At 53.3% G+C, this 18,051-nt stretch overlaps 1 protein-coding gene across 2 annotated transcripts in view; it reads right to left on the reverse strand.

The window, feature by feature from the left end:
- Window positions 1-136: 136 nt before the first annotated feature.
- Window positions 137-18,051, reverse strand: part of CLCN2 (chloride voltage-gated channel 2) — a 72,014-nt gene continuing 54,099 nt past the window's right edge. The window contains exons 11-24 of one of the 2 annotated variants that reach the window (XM_044434629.1): window positions 17,601-17,685; window positions 16,270-16,425; window positions 15,450-15,519; window positions 14,967-15,077; window positions 13,491-13,704; window positions 12,317-12,450; window positions 8,839-9,023; window positions 8,619-8,724; window positions 7,688-7,764; window positions 7,492-7,551; window positions 3,627-3,665; window positions 2,455-2,559; window positions 1,788-1,874; window positions 137-1,303 (exon numbers count right to left, since the gene is read on the reverse strand). In XM_044434629.1, the coding sequence (XP_044290564.1) occupies window positions 1,109-1,303; window positions 1,788-1,874; window positions 2,455-2,559; window positions 3,627-3,665; window positions 7,492-7,551; window positions 7,688-7,764; window positions 8,619-8,724; window positions 8,839-9,023; window positions 12,317-12,450; window positions 13,491-13,704; window positions 14,967-15,077; window positions 15,450-15,519; window positions 16,270-16,425; window positions 17,601-17,685 (1,624 nt within the window). In that variant the 3' untranslated portion in view covers window positions 137-1,108. The remainder of the gene's footprint in view (window positions 1,304-1,787; window positions 1,875-2,454; window positions 2,560-3,626; window positions 3,666-7,491; window positions 7,552-7,687; window positions 7,765-8,618; window positions 8,725-8,838; window positions 9,024-12,316; window positions 12,451-13,490; window positions 13,705-14,966; window positions 15,078-15,449; window positions 15,520-16,269; window positions 16,426-17,600; window positions 17,686-18,051) is intronic. The other variant, XM_044434630.1, reaches the window with a different exon arrangement.

Below are 18,051 nucleotides of genomic sequence, written 5' to 3' on the forward strand. Positions count from 1 at the left end.
GAGAGAGAGAGAGAGAGAGAGAGAGAGAGAGAGAGAGAGAGAGAGATCGATCCAGGCCTTGCTGGGTCCAAAGCGAATGAGCCCCAGCTTCTGGCAGCCCCGTGTGGTTTATTAAGAGACAGCAGACAGCTGCTTATTCATTTTAGAACTCTAGGTGTCATCTTTTTTATTAAATTAATATAAAAACCCTCTGTATTTACATCTCAGCGGCCACCCTACTTCCTCTCGGTGTCCCTGAATCCAAGCACGGGGAGGGCTCCGCAGGGAGGTGAGCCGGCAGGAATGGCGACTGAGAGTCCTTGCTGCGGGGCGGGGAGAAAGAGGGAGAGCAGACGGGGACCCCTTTGTCCTGGGGTTCAGTAGCTCCAGAGTTCCAGTGTTCACCTTATTCTGTCCTCACATTATTAGCAAAAAATAATGATCGTAACGGCATAGGGCTGGACCTCCCAGAAAGCAGGAGGCCACGGCTCACAGGCAAGTGCGAGTGGACGGGGTGACGGAAAGGACTGGGGAGGGGTGAAGAAAGGTCAGTGTGGAGGTGATGCCCTGCTCAGGTTGGAAGCGGCCTGCACAGGGAAGCAGAGATGCCCAGATGGGATTTTTGCAGCCCCTCAGCTTGTGGCTTCCTTCTCCAGCCCTCTTTGCTGTGGGGCCTTTGCTTCATCCGAAGGCTGTTGGAAACAAAGGCGAGGGAGCGGAGAAGAAGAGGAGCTTCTTCGACAGTGCATGATCGAGAGCACGATGCCGGCGGCCCGAGAGGCAGGTGCGACCGAGCACCACAAAATGCAGGATCTTGGGAGTCCAGGAGGACAAAATCCCGGGTTCCCAGGGATCCTGGGCGAGGAGAGGGCTGTAGGGAGCGGTCCCCTCCCTCTGGGCCTGGACAAGTGCAAGGTGGTGGTGGGGGGAAGAGACTGTGGCCCCGGCAGTCAGAGCATTCCCCCCCCCCCCGACCCGCTCCAGCAGCACTGGGGCGACCCAGCTTCTCTGCCTAGGAGGGAAGTCTCTCCTTGCAGCCACGGGTCCCCTGCCGGGAACGCGGAGAAGGATTCCAGTTGGAAGCACAACAGTCACGGCGTGTCCAGGCCACGCCGTCCACAGACGGCTGTCAGTGGCACTTGTCATCACTCTCTGACGGGCTGGACTCGCGGGGGATAGAGTGCCTGTTCCGACGGTCCCAGAGCTGGTGGATCTCCGTGGCTTCTGTCTCGCTGCTACTGGTGGTGCTGTCCCGGAAGCTGGCCAGCGGGGGGCGCACCTTCACGCCCTTGGCGTTGACGGAGCCCTCGATGGCCTTCCGTAACTGGGGGGGAGATGCGGGGACAGAATGAGGGAGGCTGGGGTGCAGGCACGACCGTGCTTGCCCAACTTGTCCAGTCTGGCCTGCTCTGCTTGGCAGGGGCTGCTCGGAGGACCATGCCCCGCTCTGCCAATCCCACTCCCGTTCTGCCAGCAGCCAATTGCCGGGGGATTTCTGGGTCTTTTTGACATATTTGACATTATGGAATGTACTGGAAACACGGTAATTGCATATATATATATCCCAACTTTCTTCCTCTTGCTAAGAACCCAAAGTGGCCCCTCTGATCCTCACTCTCATTTTATTCTCACAGCAACCCTGCAAGGTAGGCCAGGCAGTCTCTCAGCGACTGGCTCCAAGTGCCCCAGGGAACTTCACGGCCAGCTGAGGATGGGCCAAGGCGAAGCTCTGACATCTGGAAGGCAGGATGACACCCCCCCCGCCCCCCCGCAGCGCTCCTGACGCCTCCCAGCTCGGCGACGCTCACCTCCTTGAGGGACACCATGCCAATCAGGCGCCCGATGCTGGTGACGTAGGCGTGATCCACGCCCAGGAGGGAGAAGATGGTGTGCGTCTGGAAGAGACAAGGGCAGAGTCAGGGGGCTCCTGCAGCCCCGGCTTCGCTGCCACAACGCCTGGAACAGGGTACCCCGGCCAACACCGTTCAGACCCACAGCCGGGGCCCGTCCTCCGCAGCCTGCACGCTGCAAGCCACTGTCCCATCCCGGGCCAGGCCTCGCCTCTGGAGCCGGAGAAAATCTCTCAGCAGGACCGTTGCTTTGCTGAGCTCGTGCAAACCCACCGCGTCCCGCCCTGAGCACACGCATCCCGTGCTTGGCTGGTTTGCTCGTTTTGCATCACGGGGAGAGGGTGCGGATGGAGCTCCGTCGGCACAGGGGTCCTGTCCTCGGCCCTCCTTGAAATCCCATTTAGGCCAGGCCTTCCTGGGATGGGGAGCATGGGCCCAGCACCACTTGCACATTTTCCAAGCCACTCTCAGCCATGAGGGCTAGAAACTTATATTTCACAACAACAAGCTCAGGAAAAGGGATTCAGGGTACAATCTGCACAGCGAGTCTGTGCTTGTATAGGACTTGTGTGAAATCCCAGTGTGCGTCTACCGGACCGACGCTGTCCGGTTCCGCTGACCCCACCTTGTGCAGAGACGTCCGTTCCACCAACTGGAAAGGTGCCGGATCGATCTTGCTGTTGTTGAAGTTGACAAACTGCTCCAGTTCCTGCTCCTCCCATTCCAGGATCTGAAAGTGGAGAGCCAGATCAACAAGCCAGTCCGCAAAGGCAGCAGCGGGCAGGCCGAGACCACGGGCCACCGTAGATCCCGTTCTTCAAATTCAGGCACAGCCTCCACCCTTTTCCCTCCAGCAGCCCAAGCTGGTCTACCTGGTTCTTCTCCGGTCTATCCTCACAACCACCCTGTGAGGTTGGTCAGGTGGAGAAAGAGAGAGAGCGGCTGGCCAATGTCACCCAGTGAGCTCTGTGGCTCAGCAAGGCACCTGAACACGGGCCTCTCCAGCCCTGGTGGAATCCGTTTAAGCTAGACTGGCCCCCTGGTGCCCCAGGATTAGGGCTCCACACCCTGGTTACATGGAAGCACTTCCAACATGAGGTGCTGAGCAGAAGCAGTCTGGCTGGAAGGGAGCGTGCAGGAACCTCTGCTTAGGCAGCGGACAATGAATTAATATCCAAGCAACTTAAGGCAGCTGACCTAATTCTGCTGCTCCTTTCCATTTCAGAACAACCACCCTATGAGGTAGGTTGGGCTGGGAGCTTGCGACTGGCCCAAAGCCACCCTGTGAGAGCCATGCATGAGCCTGGCCCAGAACCCAGGCTTCCTGAGTCTCAGTCCCACACCCTGGGCCACTAGATTGCACTGGGTTTCACTGGAAATGACCAGAAAGGGCTTATCCGTAGGCTACTCCCTGCCTTTCAGCTCCAGCCAATTTTCAGTAAAGTTTCCAGTGCCCAGACAGGTTGACCCAGAGCAAGATACCTGGGGAGCAGGACAGAATTCAGAATTCATGTCTCCCATGACAGAATCCAGGACTACAAAACAGAGAGCAGGAGAAGCATGAAATCTTCCAGGGAGGACTCATCCAGGTGACTCACGCAAGCAGGCTAAGCGAAATGCAACAGCAGCTCTGGGAATTAATCGACTCTGGCATTTATTGCTCCCCAAGTGGTGCAGGGAATACAGTGTCCCTACAGGCAGACGCGGGCTGGCAGAGAGCACGAATTCAGCAGCGCCTCCGTCACCGGCCCAGAGAGACGATGGCACGCGCGGGGTTTGCGTGTGATGAATGCTCACCTCTGCGGGACTCATTTCACCAGCCACTTCGTATTCGTCCTGCAATCAAACGGAGGAGAAGCACGTCAGGAGAGCTGTGAGCGAAGGGGCAGAACATGTGAATGAAATCGACTGTGCAAGAGGGAGAGCCCCGAACCGTCCAGGAGGGGTCCCCAGGACTGGCGAATGCTTGGCCGTGCTGGAAGGGGCGGTGGCCAAGAGGGGAAGGTGAGGCTACCGTGTCCGGCCCGTGTGGGTCAAGGGGGACTCGAGGCTCGTACTCAGATTTGGGGCTAAACTGGGCCTCTTCACGCTTCACGTTTTGATACCGTTGAGTTTCCGCAAGTTAATTTTTTACCATGCTGTTCAGCACCACCGAAATATGTTGTCTAAGTGTGCCCCCGTGTGCCTAGAGATGGTATTCACTGCACCGGCGGGCTAGGGGATGCTGGGAATCCTGCACGCCCCTTGGAGGACACGGGATGGGAGGCGCTTTCTCCAGAATGATCCGTTCTCCGCAACGAGGGGCTTTTCCCGTGGGTGGGCTCCTGCCTCAGGCTTACTGGCTGGAGCGCTTACCATGGTCATCTGCACGCAAACCCTTCTCAGAGCTCCTCTGCACGTTTGTGCCAACGAAGCCTGGTTTACCACTGGACGCACACTTCAGACCGAGCGGCAGCAATCCATGCTCTCCAGCAAGCGCCCAACATACTATTTTCCAGCAAGAATTGATCTCATTCATAGAGATAAAGCAGATTGTGCCTTAGCACTAACCTGCTAATCATGGACAACCAGGAATCCCTGGCAGGAAAAGGCACAGACTCCCCTCCCTCCTCCGTGCCCAGCATAAATCCAGTCCAGCTGCTAGAAGCATCCCTTTTCCAAACCCAGCACAGAAATCCAGCTTTCCTTCCTTCTGCTAGTCTCGACAGTATTGCAAACAGCAAAACAAAAGCAGGAAAACAAAGAGCAAGCTAGGAACCTTGGCCAGCTCACTAACAAGACTGATGTAGAAGATGGATATAACCTGACCAAAAGCCAGAATGAAGTTCAAGCTCGTGCCCATTCTTTCCCGGCTGGGGCGACGACGTCCCAAGCCGTGATCTTTGGATCTGTCACGTACATGCATAGCAGGTGAGACTTTTCTGGGAGCCCGGAAGGGCCACAAAATCCAACTGCGTGCCACACTGCAGCGTTCCTGGCAATTCCTAGAAGTGCTGTCATGGAGACCCAAACCCAGAGGAGGTCCACGCAGCAGGTCATTCTTCTCCAGACTGTTATGACCAGTCTGCGCTCACTGGTTACGGAGGTGCCATTTCTGACGGCAGCCCCATGATGCTGGGTGCAAGATTTGTGAACTCTAGGCTTCCACCGCTGTGCCCCTTTGCCCATCTTCCTGTTGAGGTTCCCCCTCTCATCTCAAGCTCCGCCCTCTGAGCACCATTTCTTTTCCCTCCTTTGGAACGCTCCCTCTTCCATCCCAGGCCTCCCAGTTCTTTTATCCTCCTTTCCTGGTTCTTCTGCTTAAACTACTTAGCACTATGATCAGAACTAGTAGGGGTCAGGGGCCCTCCTGGCATAGCCACAGTGACAAACATGCATCAGTTTAAGTCCCTCTCAAAGGAACTTGGAAACTGTAGTTCAGTTCTCTGCTGACAGAAATCCTTCCCTACCTGGCTGGACCACATATGCCAGAGTTCCATGGGGGTGTGTGGCTGAATGACTGCAGAGAAGTCTGCACCATAGATCCGGGGAGACCTTTCTGACTTAATCCACCCTTCTGGGACAACCAGGTGTGGAGTCAAGTGCCATAAGCACCTCCAGAGGTTCTTACAGAATCACAGAATTTCAGGACTGGAAGGGGCCTAGGAGGCCATCCAGTCCAGTCCTTGTTCAATGTAGGAATCTTGCTGCTGCAACATCCATGACAAATGCTTTAAGATCTTCAGCATGTGGGAATCTGCCACCTCCTGAAGGAGTCTCTTCCATGGCTGAAAAGTCCTTAGAAGAAGGACATTTCTCGTAATGGCAAGCCAAAATGTCCTCCTGGCCTTTTCTGCCCACTGGTCCTAGCTATGTTCCATCTTCCGCATGATAGAGAAGTACTGGAATGTGAAGACTACCCCCTTCTCTCCCTTTCATCTTCTGTATGTTAAAAATACCTGGCTCTATCAAACTCCTCATTAAAATTGGTGTCCAGACCCGTCACCGTCCTAGTCACCCTCCTCCAGGTGTGCTCATCTGTCAGTATCATTTTGAAAATGGAGCGCACAGAAATGGACACAGAATTTCAAACGCAGTCTGGCTAATGCAGAATAGAACAGAAGTATTACTTCCGTGACTGGGACACTACACTTCTCTTAATGCAGGCCAAGATGGTATTTTGGTTGTTTTTCTTTTTTAGCAGCCGCATCACACAGTTTCGCACGCTACAGCTTAGATTTATCTGCAAAGATGTGCTCCCAGAACTAACTCCCATTTTTAACACACATCTTGGCAGCAAGACAAATTCCTGTGCACCCAGACCTTAAATAATGGATCAGGTTAGTTTCTTCTTTGGATGCTTCTTGGAGAAAACATGACAGCAAAAGCTGTGTTGGGGGGAAAAAAACCCTGGATGGGTGGCCAAAAACACCTTCTAGGGGACTGTAAATTTCAGCAAAAGCATCACCTTTCCAGATTGTGCCATGAAATCAACAAAATCATTATATGGCGGAGATTTTCACTACAGGACAGGAGGAAATTAGCCGAACAAGTCACTGTGAAGCAGCAATGCAAGCAATGAAAATGTATGATTGGCTTTTCCAGAAATCACTACATAAATCTGTTAGTTTGTAAAAGGGACGGAGTGTTTCAGATGCTACTAAGAGGAAAGATGAATCAAAACAAAAGCCGGAACTGTGCTGAAGGCTCCTGCAGTCGAACCACCTTTGCACTGCAGGGGAACTGGCGCAACCTACTGCACCGCGTGCCGCAAACTGATGGATCAGGCCGAAGAAACTCCATCTAGCCCAGCTATCTGCTTCCAATGGAGGACAGACAGATGTCTTCAGGAAGTCTGCCAACAAGTGATGTCCATCCATCTTCTGGTACTCAGGGATACCCTCTGTTTGAACATGGAGGTTTTGCTTAGCTATTAGCACAGCTACTAACCAGTGATAGGCAAATTTCTTGAGGACCAGGTATTTGTTTTAAAAAGTTATTTTTAAAAATTGCCCCCCATCTAAAGTAGTGGCCCTCGCCAGAATGTACCGAGGTGAGTCTCACAAGTTGGCACTGTCGGAAGACGCACTTCCTGGACCTTCCTGGACACCCATTCATTTCAAACGAGGTTTGTATGTGATGGCTACTTAATTGAAATAGTAATATGACATATGCATATACATATACATATACAGGGAGGGCAGGGAAGGGGTGCTAGTTAGGTGGATGTGAGCCGCCCCGAGACTTCGGCGAATGGGGCGGCATAAAAATGTTTTAATAAATAAAAAATAAAAACCCTACCACGTCTTTGTATTTGGGGGGAAAAATACCAAAAATGATATCCTAAAATGTCCATCGGGTCAACCAAAACGTGTTTGCAGGCTAAACTTGACTCTTGTAGTGCTCCATGACTGCTACAGAGCACCTTTTAAAACTTTCTCTATATGTAAATATAAATTTATTTTTGTCCTCCCAGGAAAATGGCCCCTTGCAATAGCCCACCAGGAATTTATATTTCCATCTCGGCCACCAAAGGATTGTGGGTGGGCGCCAGCTAACGCTCCAAACGAGCAAACCTTCAGCACAGTCCGCGGCCTCTGGAGACACATTCGGGCAGGCCCGAGTTTCCTGCCCCTGTGATTGTCCCGGAAAGCTGCATGGATGTGGCGTGGCCCTCACTTACCGCCACAGAAATGCGGACGCGCTTCGACTTGCGCTTTTCGGGATGGTCTGAATTCTCATCCTTGTTTTTTTAAAAAAAATGTATCAGAGAGAGGAATTATGGGGCAGGCCCCATGCGGGTCTCCCAGGGAACCGGAGCGCCTCTGCCCAGAAACATTCCCAAATTTAGGGGATGGTGGGAAGCAAGGAAGCCTCACCTCAGTGGGGTCTGCCGTCGTGCTGTTCACGCAGAAGAGGCTCCTCAGGGCAATGCCTGGCGGCTCCACCGTCCCAGCTGCCCGAGCACCAAGACAAAGGAAAGAGCATTTAGTCAATCAAGTCCCAGTTGGAAGGAAAACCCTTTGTTTGACTTATAGCCTGTCTTTTTCTTTTGTAAAGACCCCAAAGTGACTTACATCATTCTCCTCCTCCTGCTCTCCATCTTATCCCCACAACAACCTTGCAAGGTAGGTCGGGTTGAGAGTCTGTGACTGGCCCAGAGTCACCCAGCTGGCTGTCTCCATGGCTGAGTGGGGACTGGAAACCAGGTCGCCTGAGTCCCAGGCCTGAGTTCTGAACCACTACACCACTGGGGCAAAAAAATGTTGAATTTCTTTCAACCTGAGGGCTGAATTCAGTTTTGGAGATGCTCACAAAGACCATGCTGACTGGAGAGGCAGTGTTGCCCAGTGGTCAAAGCACTGGCCTCGGGAAATCCAGGATGTAGTCCCCACACAGCCATGAAGCTCACTGGGTGACTTTGTGCCAGTCACTCACTCTCAGCTCAGCCTACCTCACAGGGCTGTTGCTATGAGGAGCAATTGGAGAGGAAGACCCTGTAAGCTGCTGTGCACTACTTGGAGGGGAAAAGGCAAGATATTAATGTAAGGATAAATTAAAAATAAATAACACTCTGTAGGATAGCGGGATCAAAAACACCCATCTATTTTAGGTTACAGCTCTTAGAGCCGTTTTGCGAATGGGAGAAAAACCCTGCACCATGCTGGGAATTCGCTGGGAAATAGTTGGCAGCCCAAGCAAAGGCAGCTGCGCTAGGGGAGAGGCTTGGGAAACCTGGAGGGCTGGATCTGACCCACAGGCCCACGGTCCAACACCCCTGAGACAGGGCGAATCGGGTCAAGGACTCACTTGAAGGGCTCTCGGATACAGTGCTGGGGGCTCGTTTCAAAGCCGGTTTCAAGGGCTTGCGGGTCTCGCTTCGTGGCGGGACGAACGAGGACTCCTCTGTGCTGATCTGGGACAAGAGGAGAGGCAGGCGAGTGAGGAGGTGATGCAGGGGCACAGAGGAAGCCCTCCTGCTGCTCTGTCGCTACAAGGCTCCCCCAGTTCTGGCACCTCCCCTCATCACCTGGAAGCGCACGCTGGTGTCGGGCACCTGGATCTGCTCCCCGCCATCCAGGCTCTTCTCCGCAGCTTTGTGCTCCATGTGGGCCTTCTCCCGCAGGTACTGCAGGCGGCGGGCAGGACTGAGCTGGTCTCTCAGGAGGGCCACGATCTGCGTGCGCTCGATGGAGCCCAGCAAGATCATGGACTCTGCAAGGGAAAGGGGAAAGCTGGTACAGGGTGTGGAGCAGGACTTGCCGGAGACGAGCGTCGTGCCAGGGAAAGCTGGAGGCAGAAGAAGAGGAGGAAGGCCAAAGAGGCGGGGGACGGACTCCATCAGGGAAGCCACAGCGCTGAACTTGGGAGAGCGGGGTGGGGCTGTCAGGGGTATTCTGGACAGCACCCCTTCTTCGGTTGCTTTATGTCGGAGGTGACTTGACGGCCCGTGACAGCGACACAGACAAAACTGGGTAGCGGCATAAAGAGACTGGGAGCGTTGGTCTTGTGCCCCCATCCCACATTCTTTCAACACGCAAAGTAGGGTGGCATCTGCACCCTTCTCTCATCTGAAATGCCAGCTTGGTGCGCCTCTTCCCTGTCTGGTGAATAGACAATCTTGTCCCAAAAGGAGACACAGCAACACCGAATGTTGCCCAAGACGGTCTGGAGGAAGAAGAGGAAGCACTACGTTTGGTGCTTCCTGCCCACCCCACCTCACGTTCACCTCTGAAGCTGCTGCTATTTGAGGTCAGCTGGTAATTCAGAGGATGCTGGTGATGCAGGCATGCTGGAATGGTGCTATTTCAGAATACAAGTTGGGGGGTTGTGGGTTGGGTAACACGGGGAGGGGAATCATGTAAGCCTCCTCGGTTCCTTGCAGGAAAAAAGGTGGGATATAAATATAATAAAATAAATATTTTGTTCTCAAGATTTTTTTCAGCATGAATTGAGTGGAAGTTTTACTTATTGCACATGAATTCTGGAGGTTACTTATCTAAACATCCCTAGGATTGTCAAGTGGAGCCAAGTAAGTCTCCCTTTTTAGCTTGGGGCTTCTTATATAAAAAGACAAGCATGCTTAGCTTGTCCTGTAGTAGTGGTGGTTTCATTCTCTTAAAGTTGAGCACACTGGGAGCTGTAGGGCTTCTTTCAGTCTAAACATCATTTTTGGATTCAGTCCGGTTTAGTCAGCAACCTCAGGCATCACTAGGGAGCGCAGCTACTGACACCAGCATGGCCTGTTCTTGAGGTGGTCCTTACTGGTACATTAGGTCTTCCATGAGTGACTCTGAGTCAGCTAACCTACCTCACAGGACTGTTGTGAAAATAAAATGGAAAAGAGGAGGGCCACCTAAGCCAGCCTGAGATCCTTGTAAGACGAACAAAGCATAGTTGGAAGCCCATTTTTACTGGGAATCTGTTGCTATATCCAGGATAATCTCTTTTCTATGTAAAGATTTAAAAACTCTGAGAAGAATTTTAAATAGCAATGCAGGCCAGCAAACCGTTTTTGTTCCTGCTCTGGTTCAGCGTTCTGATTCCATTAAGTCTGGGCCAAATGATGTCAAAGCAGTTAATTTGTTGACTCACCAAAATCAGTCGATGTAGGAAAACAGTTTATTACCTCAGCTATTCTGGAACAAGTTGGAGGAGCTAAATTTGCTGTCTCCAATTAAATCATCAATAAGCTGCGATGCTTATCACTCAGTTGAACGGCTTAAGCACGTGAGAGTCAAAAACAGGCAAGGAACTCAGAAGCAAAGGACTGTTTGCAGGATTCTGGGGTGGGGGTGCTTTGAAGATTTATCCTGTGCTCCCTCTCAGGGTGTCATTGAGAATCGATCTGCTCATAAAAACAATAGCTTAAAACCAGCTGAAAAATAATAGCTGAAAACTGGCTTTTCTTTATTCTGGTGTATATGTGCAATGCCTCAATTTGGATTGGGAGCACCACGCACCGAGAGGGAAGGACTGAACCTCCCCATGCTTGCATACTGTTTGCTTGCCGACGTGTAAGAGAGAGAAAAAAGTGAGCCTCTCCCTTACGGGTGTGTAAGTGTCCCGATGCGAATCGGGGCCACATGCATTCACACAAGCGTAAAGAAACAGCTAACCACCAGTTTCACATTATGCAACTAACATAACATGGTTTGGCTTCTTAGTTGAATTTTGATCCCATCGGAGGCAGAATCGGCAGGTTCATGAAGCCAAGGTGTGCCTTTTTAGTGCAAAGTTCAAGCCTCCCTGAGACGTTTGAACTTGGAACTGAACACACACACAGCACTAGTCCTTGCGCTGGCAAACAATTGCGTCGGGAGAGAACGTTCCTTGATACAGAAATGGAATGAAATTGAACCACAGCCCTTCACATGCGAACCTAGCAAGTCAGGAAGATGGCTGGCCCGAGCCCTTCCCCCTGAAGCGTGTGGGGGGGGGGTCAGCTGTGCATGTCTGTGGGTTTGTAATGTTGCGGATACTGTTTGGTTCATCGGAGGAAGATCCAATCATGCGTACTTCCACCCAAGCCGGACGGGATGAAGCCCAAGCGCTGGGCGACCTGCTCTTCCACCGCCTCAGCATTATTGGGCTGCATCTGCATCCCAGCTTTTTCCCTTCTGTGAGCAAGCCAAGGAGCCTCACATAGTCCTCCACTCCATTTTATCCTCACAACAACAACCCTGTGGGGTAGGCTAGGCTAAGAGTCCATGGCTGGGCCAAAGTCACCCAAGGAACTGCATGGCCGAGGGGGATGAGAACCCAAAACTCCTGTGTCCCAGCCCAGTATTCCAACCCCCACACCACACCAGCTGTTACTACATAGATAAAAAAGGAAGCCAGGATCGTAAACAGAGTTTCAGGGGATATCAAAACCATAGGGCGAGGGTTATCAGTACTTTTTTATATAAAATAATGACTGGGTTCAGACAACACGACAGGCCATGGCTTTTTTTTTTTTGCCATTGTTGGTCTGTTGTGTTGTCCAGACTCAGTCATGATATATGACAGTGGTAAGTTTGGTAAGTTAGAAACCACAGGAAGAAACAATGGTTCGTTCCGTGATCTCTCCATGCCGCCATGGCTTCTTGGCTACCTGGATGGTAGTTTCCATGGTCCTGGTATGCAGTTATCACAGAGTCCCCTGGAAAGAGCGGCAACGGCAAGAGCCACTCTTGCCACCCAGTCTCTATATGCAGACCGATGAGGGAGAAGCAGGAGACATGGGCAAGAGGCAATGCACCTTGGGATTCAATTTCAGGTTGTGGATGGGATGTACGCAACAGTGGGGGGACTGAGCAGGGAGGGTGGAAACTGCAATAGCACAGAAACCAGGTCGGTCATGGTAAAAACGGGGAAGCCAGAGTAACCATGCAGAGCTGATGGCTGCGTTATGCGAACGGGGCCCGTGTGCATTCCGAAAAATCTACCCTGTGAGTTCGACGGTGTTCTCTCCTGTTTTGAACCCGAGCCACTCCACCCACCCTGCCCCAGCCGCCTTCTCTTACCGGCCGATTCCACCAGAGGCAGGCTTTTCACTTTGGACCCATGCAGCACCTCTTGCAAGTCACGGTACTTGCAATTCAGGGTGACGTAGCGCACGTCACGCACCATGATGTCCTCGACGCGCAGGTTGTACTTCCTGCAAATGCAGCAGCAGTAAATGGCGCGCCCTTTCAGCAGAGGCCGTGCTGCCTGCTGGATTCAAAGACCAGTCCTTCCTTGCTGGGAAATCGAAGGGGCCTGCAAACGCGGCCTGGGACGAGGGCTCCGGAGTTTGCAGGGAGTTCTCTGCCCCTCCAGCCTACAATCCCAACAAGGCCTTGGCTGGAACAAGGATGGGTAAAGGGGTAGAAAACCTCAACAGTAGTTATTTATTTATTTATTTAGAATTTTTGTATGCTGTCCCATTCGCATGAGCCTCGGGACGGAGCCTAGGGACTGCAGAAGGCCCCGTGCTTCCCAGAGTAAGACGTTCTGCAGCTCTTCCCACCATCTGCTGCCATTGAGATGTGTTCTCATGTTAGCCGGGAGAGATGGGATTTGCAATCCAACAGGTTGGGGAAAGCTACAGTCATTCTGCGGGCCTCCAGGCCCTTGGCACCCAGTGTCTCTAGATATAACAACGGATGAACGTTGGAAGCGCATAGCCGGCTTTCTGTAGCGACCTAGTTTTCTGGCATGGAGAGGCATTGCGTGGGCTCTACCAGAAGAATGGCGAGGAAATGATTAAGGTTCAGCAGGTCCTCTACTGAACTTCCCCAGGGTCCAAAAGCCGGGACAGCTTCTTGAAGCCATGCCAAAGCTTCATGGCCTTCAGCTTGCAAGGGATATCAGCTGGAGCTGCCCTCCCAGAGCATTCTGTAGAGAAGGGCTGCTTCTACTATGAGAACAAAACTGTTGCTTTTTCAAGCAGATGTGCTATTCAGGGATGCTACAGCCACAGAGAAAAAGAAACATCAGCTTTCTTTGGCTTATAGATATTCTGTATACATTCCCTATTTCTTTGCTGTATTTAATAACTGCATCTCATTCTTGATTAAAATAGTTTTGCTTCTCCTTTAGTATTTTCAAATCTAAACAGGGGTGCTTTGGTGGGATTAGGCCCCTGGTGGGGGAGCAGGCAGTGTGTACATGCACACAGGCAAACACACACACACACACACACACACACACACTTACTCTTGATGTCCCCAGCCCAGCTCCGGCAAATAAGGCAGCTTCTTGATCCGGATGATGCTGTCGTACAGCGAAGGCTGCAAGCTCTGAGCCACGGCATTGGCCAGGATCACCGCAATCATGACCGGCAGGATGTGCGAGATCTGCCCCGTCAGCTCGAAGACGATGACCGCCGTGGAGACCGTGTGGGTGACGGCGCCTGACAGCGCGGCTGCACCTGGTGGCCACGAGCAGCCAAATGAGTCAGGGTGCTAGCCAGGACTCCTGCACCGGGATGCTCCCTTTTCGACAGGCTGTGGGATCTCAGAGGCTAGGGGGGTACATAGGGGTGCAGGCGCTCCCTCAGATAACCGATGGATCTGGGGTAGTGATGGCTTCAGCTGTACAGCGGTACCTTGGCTCACGACCTTAATCCATTCCAGGACTCTGGTCACAACCCAAATTGGTCGTGAGCCAAGTTAAATTTCCCCATAAGGTTCAATGTAAATAAGGTTAATTCATTCTGTAACCGTTTTTTTAAATCAGAAAAATGTGAAGCAAAGTGACAAAGAACAACAAACATCGCTACCATCTCCCCCGCCGAGCACGAGCACGGCCATCTCCCTGCCCCCCAGCACAACTGAGATCGCGCCCGTCATCCCTGCACGCGCCTGTCATCCCGGTGCACTGGGGTGGGGGGAGAGACAGGTGCAATCGCGGCGCACTGGGGGAGGGAGAGACGGGCGCAAACAGCGCGCTGGGGGACAGAGAGATGGGCACAATCTCAGCCATCTCCCCCCCCCCCACCGCCCCCAGCACGATTGCAGCCATCTCCCCACTCAGGGGGGCGAGGGGAGATGGCTGCGATCGTGCTGGTTGGGTTGGGGGAGATGGCCGAGATCGCGCCCGTCTTCCCTGCACGAACGCAACTGCAATCATGGGCATCTCCCCACTCAGGAGGGTGGGGAGATGGCCGCGATCTTGGTCGCCACCCGATGCGGAGCTCGCGACCCACGTCAACATTTTCATGGAATTTTGTTCATGACCCGATTTGGTTGTGAAGCAAGGCATTCGTGAGCCGAGGTACCACTGCGTGATTAGCTTTGATTTCTGATTGTGAGCCGCCTAGAGGTGCCATGGCACAGAGGGCAGCATACAAATGTTTTGGATGGATGGATGGATGGATGCCCCCCGCCCCGCCCCATATCATGGGGAAAATGAGTTCCCCAGAGGGCACTCACTCCCCATCTGGAGGGCAGCTTTCTCCAGCCCGAGGCCCTCCAGACGCCCTTCTGGAGTGGTTGTCTGGAAAGTCAGTGCACTTGTGAAATAACCAGAAGGTATCCAGGGGCTGCGTACAACTCCTGCGCTGCTCCCAAGGGCTCTCGCATCCCAAGGTCATTCATAGCTGGATGAGGCCCCCTGCGAGGCACCTCAGGCCCCCAGCCCGCACCCCCCCCCCAGAGCATCACAAAGGGGACAAGAGCGGCTGCATCTTACCCACCACTGCGTAGCCCCCTGGCACGATGCGGTAGATGTTGCTGTCCGTGTGGATGCCGTCCGGGAACCACGCTGCCATGCTCTCGCCCACCAGCCGCCCAAAGGCCGCGCCTGCCCAGGGAAGCAGAGGCACGGCCTGAGCTTGGTGAGGCTCGAGGGGAAGCAGAGGGGGGACCGGGGCGGCCTGGCCCCTCTGGGCAGTTCAGGATATCTCCCTGGCTCTCAGGTCTTGAAACACACGTGCTCGAAAGGGGGGGAAGTTCTGTGTTGCAGGCACGGAAGAGAAGTGGGTGCCAATGGAGGCATCCAACCGCAAGATTAAGCCTGACCAAGCAATTGTGGGTCAGGACATGGTGGGAGGGGGGTGCGCTTTGGGTGGGCAGCCAGTTTCAAAAGGAGGTGCTTCTGATCCTCCTGGGGAGGGGCGGTCCGGGCTTGGCCAAAGGGAGAGCCAAGGGGAGGAGCGGGGCAGCTGTTGCTCACCGATGACGAAGACCGGCATGAAGGCCCCGCACGGCACGGGGATGGTGGTGGCCAAGGCGGACATCCAGAACTGGGGAGAAGGAAAGGAGCGTTCAGGCCGGAGGCCCCTCTGAGGCGTGCAGAATCCCTTCTGGCTGGGGGCCAGATACCCCTCCAGGGGCGTTCGTGGGTGCGGACACATTCCCGTGGGGATAAAGGCCATGGTGTGTGGCCAAAATAGGAGCCCAGGTTAGCATGAAGCTCTCACTGACAGCAACGAAACCTGAGGAGAGGGCTGGGCCGGGTCCCCTGGAGGGCTGCTCCATCTCACGATCCCAGGACCAGGGACAACTGTCCAGCCTGCCCACTGGCCAAGGCAGTCCTGGGGGGATAATGGTGGCCCCCGACTATGAAACAATTTCCCCACTGAGGCCCACCGGGTGCCATTGTGATGCTCTTTCTGGCGTCAGTTTCAAACGCTCCTCTGTTCCCAGACGTTGATGGCATTGTCAGCTGTTCTAATTAGGACGAGCTGGACCAAAATTGTTTTTGAGCTGTAAATCATTCTACTCGTTTCTATATTAGAATCTTAAACCATTTTTAAAATGTCTACAGTGGAATTTTATGCTGCATTTTTATTGCACTTAGATCTATATTTGTATTGTACCTTTTGGATTGTTGTGAACCACCCAGAGAGCTTCGGCTATTGGGCAGCACAGAAAATAAACGAGCAAAGGTTATGGCCAGAGACAGAGCACTGGCAGGACACCTGTTCCCAGATGCCACTTGCTGCACACGTCCTGCTCCAGGAGGAAAGCGTGTGTGAGGGTGCAAGGCGTACCTTCATGAGGATAAAGATCACCAGGGTGACAAAGACGTTGGAACGGGGGTGCTTCCATGCCTCCGAGGCACTGACGTACTCAAACGCTTCGGCCAAGCCCTGCTTGGCCCATGTGTGGTTGTCAAACAGGGTCACCAGAGTCTCCTTCTGCGTGAGCTGGGAAGGGAGGGACCAAAACAAGGGCAGAGGGTGAGAACCGAGCAGCGGCTGCCTCAGCGGCATTATTATTATTATTATTATTATTATTATTATTATTATTGGCCTTCTCCATGCGAAACGGACTGGGACCCTGCTATTGGAAGGATAGTCCGTGGCAGGACTGAGGAGTGCGTGGCGCTCCAGGAGTCCTTGGTCTGCAGCTGCCTTCACCATTGGCTATGCTGGCAGAGGCAGATGGGAACTGCACTCCAAGAACATCTGCAGCACCACAAGGTCCCCACTCCTGGCCTATGCCATGTGAACCTGCCCAGGCCTTGAAATCAGTAACCAAAGCTCTCTGGTCACTAGCTGTTCATGTAGGAATCGACGGGGCCTTCTTGATGTTGGCCCTGTCTCTCTGCAATGGCTTCCCCAAGGAAATCCATCTGGCTGCTCCTCTGTTGGCTTTAAGGAAAGTCTTCAAGACTTTAATTTTAAAATTCTAGTCTACACTGGGGTGATGGTACGGCCATTATATTTAAGAATTATTTTATCAGCGAATGCTTTTCAATGGTTAAAAACCACGCTTTACATTTTGGAATGTTAATATTGCATGGTTTTGACGTAACCAGCCTTGGGTGGAAATCGTGTTAAATAATGGCAGTACGGACTCTGGCTGTCTTCAGGGTACTGATGGGTCTGTACAGGATCAGGTTTTCTGCTTCTAGTAACAGCCAGTCAAATGATGCTGGCAAGTGCACAAAGCAGCAACATGAAAGCCATGGGGCTCCTGGGATGTCTGCCGCTATAGCTGACATTCAGAGATACACTGCCTCAGCCTATGGAGGCTCCATTGAACTGTTTCATAGTGGAAACAAAGCTCTAGAAAGGGGAGAACATCCAGGGAACCTGGGAGAGCACAGCTCACACAATACTCAGGCCTGAACTAGTGCACTGCTTCCGGGATGTGGGTCAGCCCTGGAAAGCACACCTCCCGCCCCAGCAGCTGTTTATTCTGCCTCGACAGCTCCCCCAGCTGGCCCCCACTCCAGAGGCATTCGAGTCCAGCCTCCATCATCCTCAGCCAAGCAACATCAACTGCAGCCCAAGGCTCCCGGAAGCCGCCCCATTGAAGGAGGCTGGCCTCTGTGGCGAGCTTCCCTGGACAAGCCTCGCGAGTGCGGCCCAATCACCTGGCCAGCCATGAACTGCCCGAAGCCAGGTGGGAACGTCAGCGTGGCTATGAGGAGCGTGACGAGAGCCGGAAAGAGGAGGCGCCTGCAAGACACAGAGGGAAGCATGAGAGCAAAATTCAGGGCCGCACCATGAATAATGCAAATAGCTCTCCGCACTCATTGCCCCTTGCTGAGACGGAAGAACCGTGGGGCAGAAGGCTGGGGCATGGGAGCCGGGGCAGCGCTGCCTCCTGCAAGTCCGGTGCCCGGAAGCGGGGCTTCGAAGCTGTGGGTTCTCCCCAGCCGGCTGCAATCAGCTGGCGGTGGAGTTCAATGAGAGAGAGACAAACCAGCCTGGATCAGTGTGGGCCATGGGGCCCTGAGCCCAAGAGCAGCCCCCCGGGCAAGTCTGCACCCTTCTGCCAGGACCCCTGATCCAGAGAGGCCCAAAAGTGGGGGGCTGAGCTCA

This window comes from Varanus komodoensis, unplaced genomic scaffold (assembly GCF_004798865.1).
Source record: "Varanus komodoensis strain SLA01 unplaced genomic scaffold, ASM479886v1 scaffold28, whole genome shotgun sequence".
Lineage (NCBI taxonomy): Eukaryota > Metazoa > Chordata > Lepidosauria > Squamata > Varanidae > Varanus > Varanus komodoensis.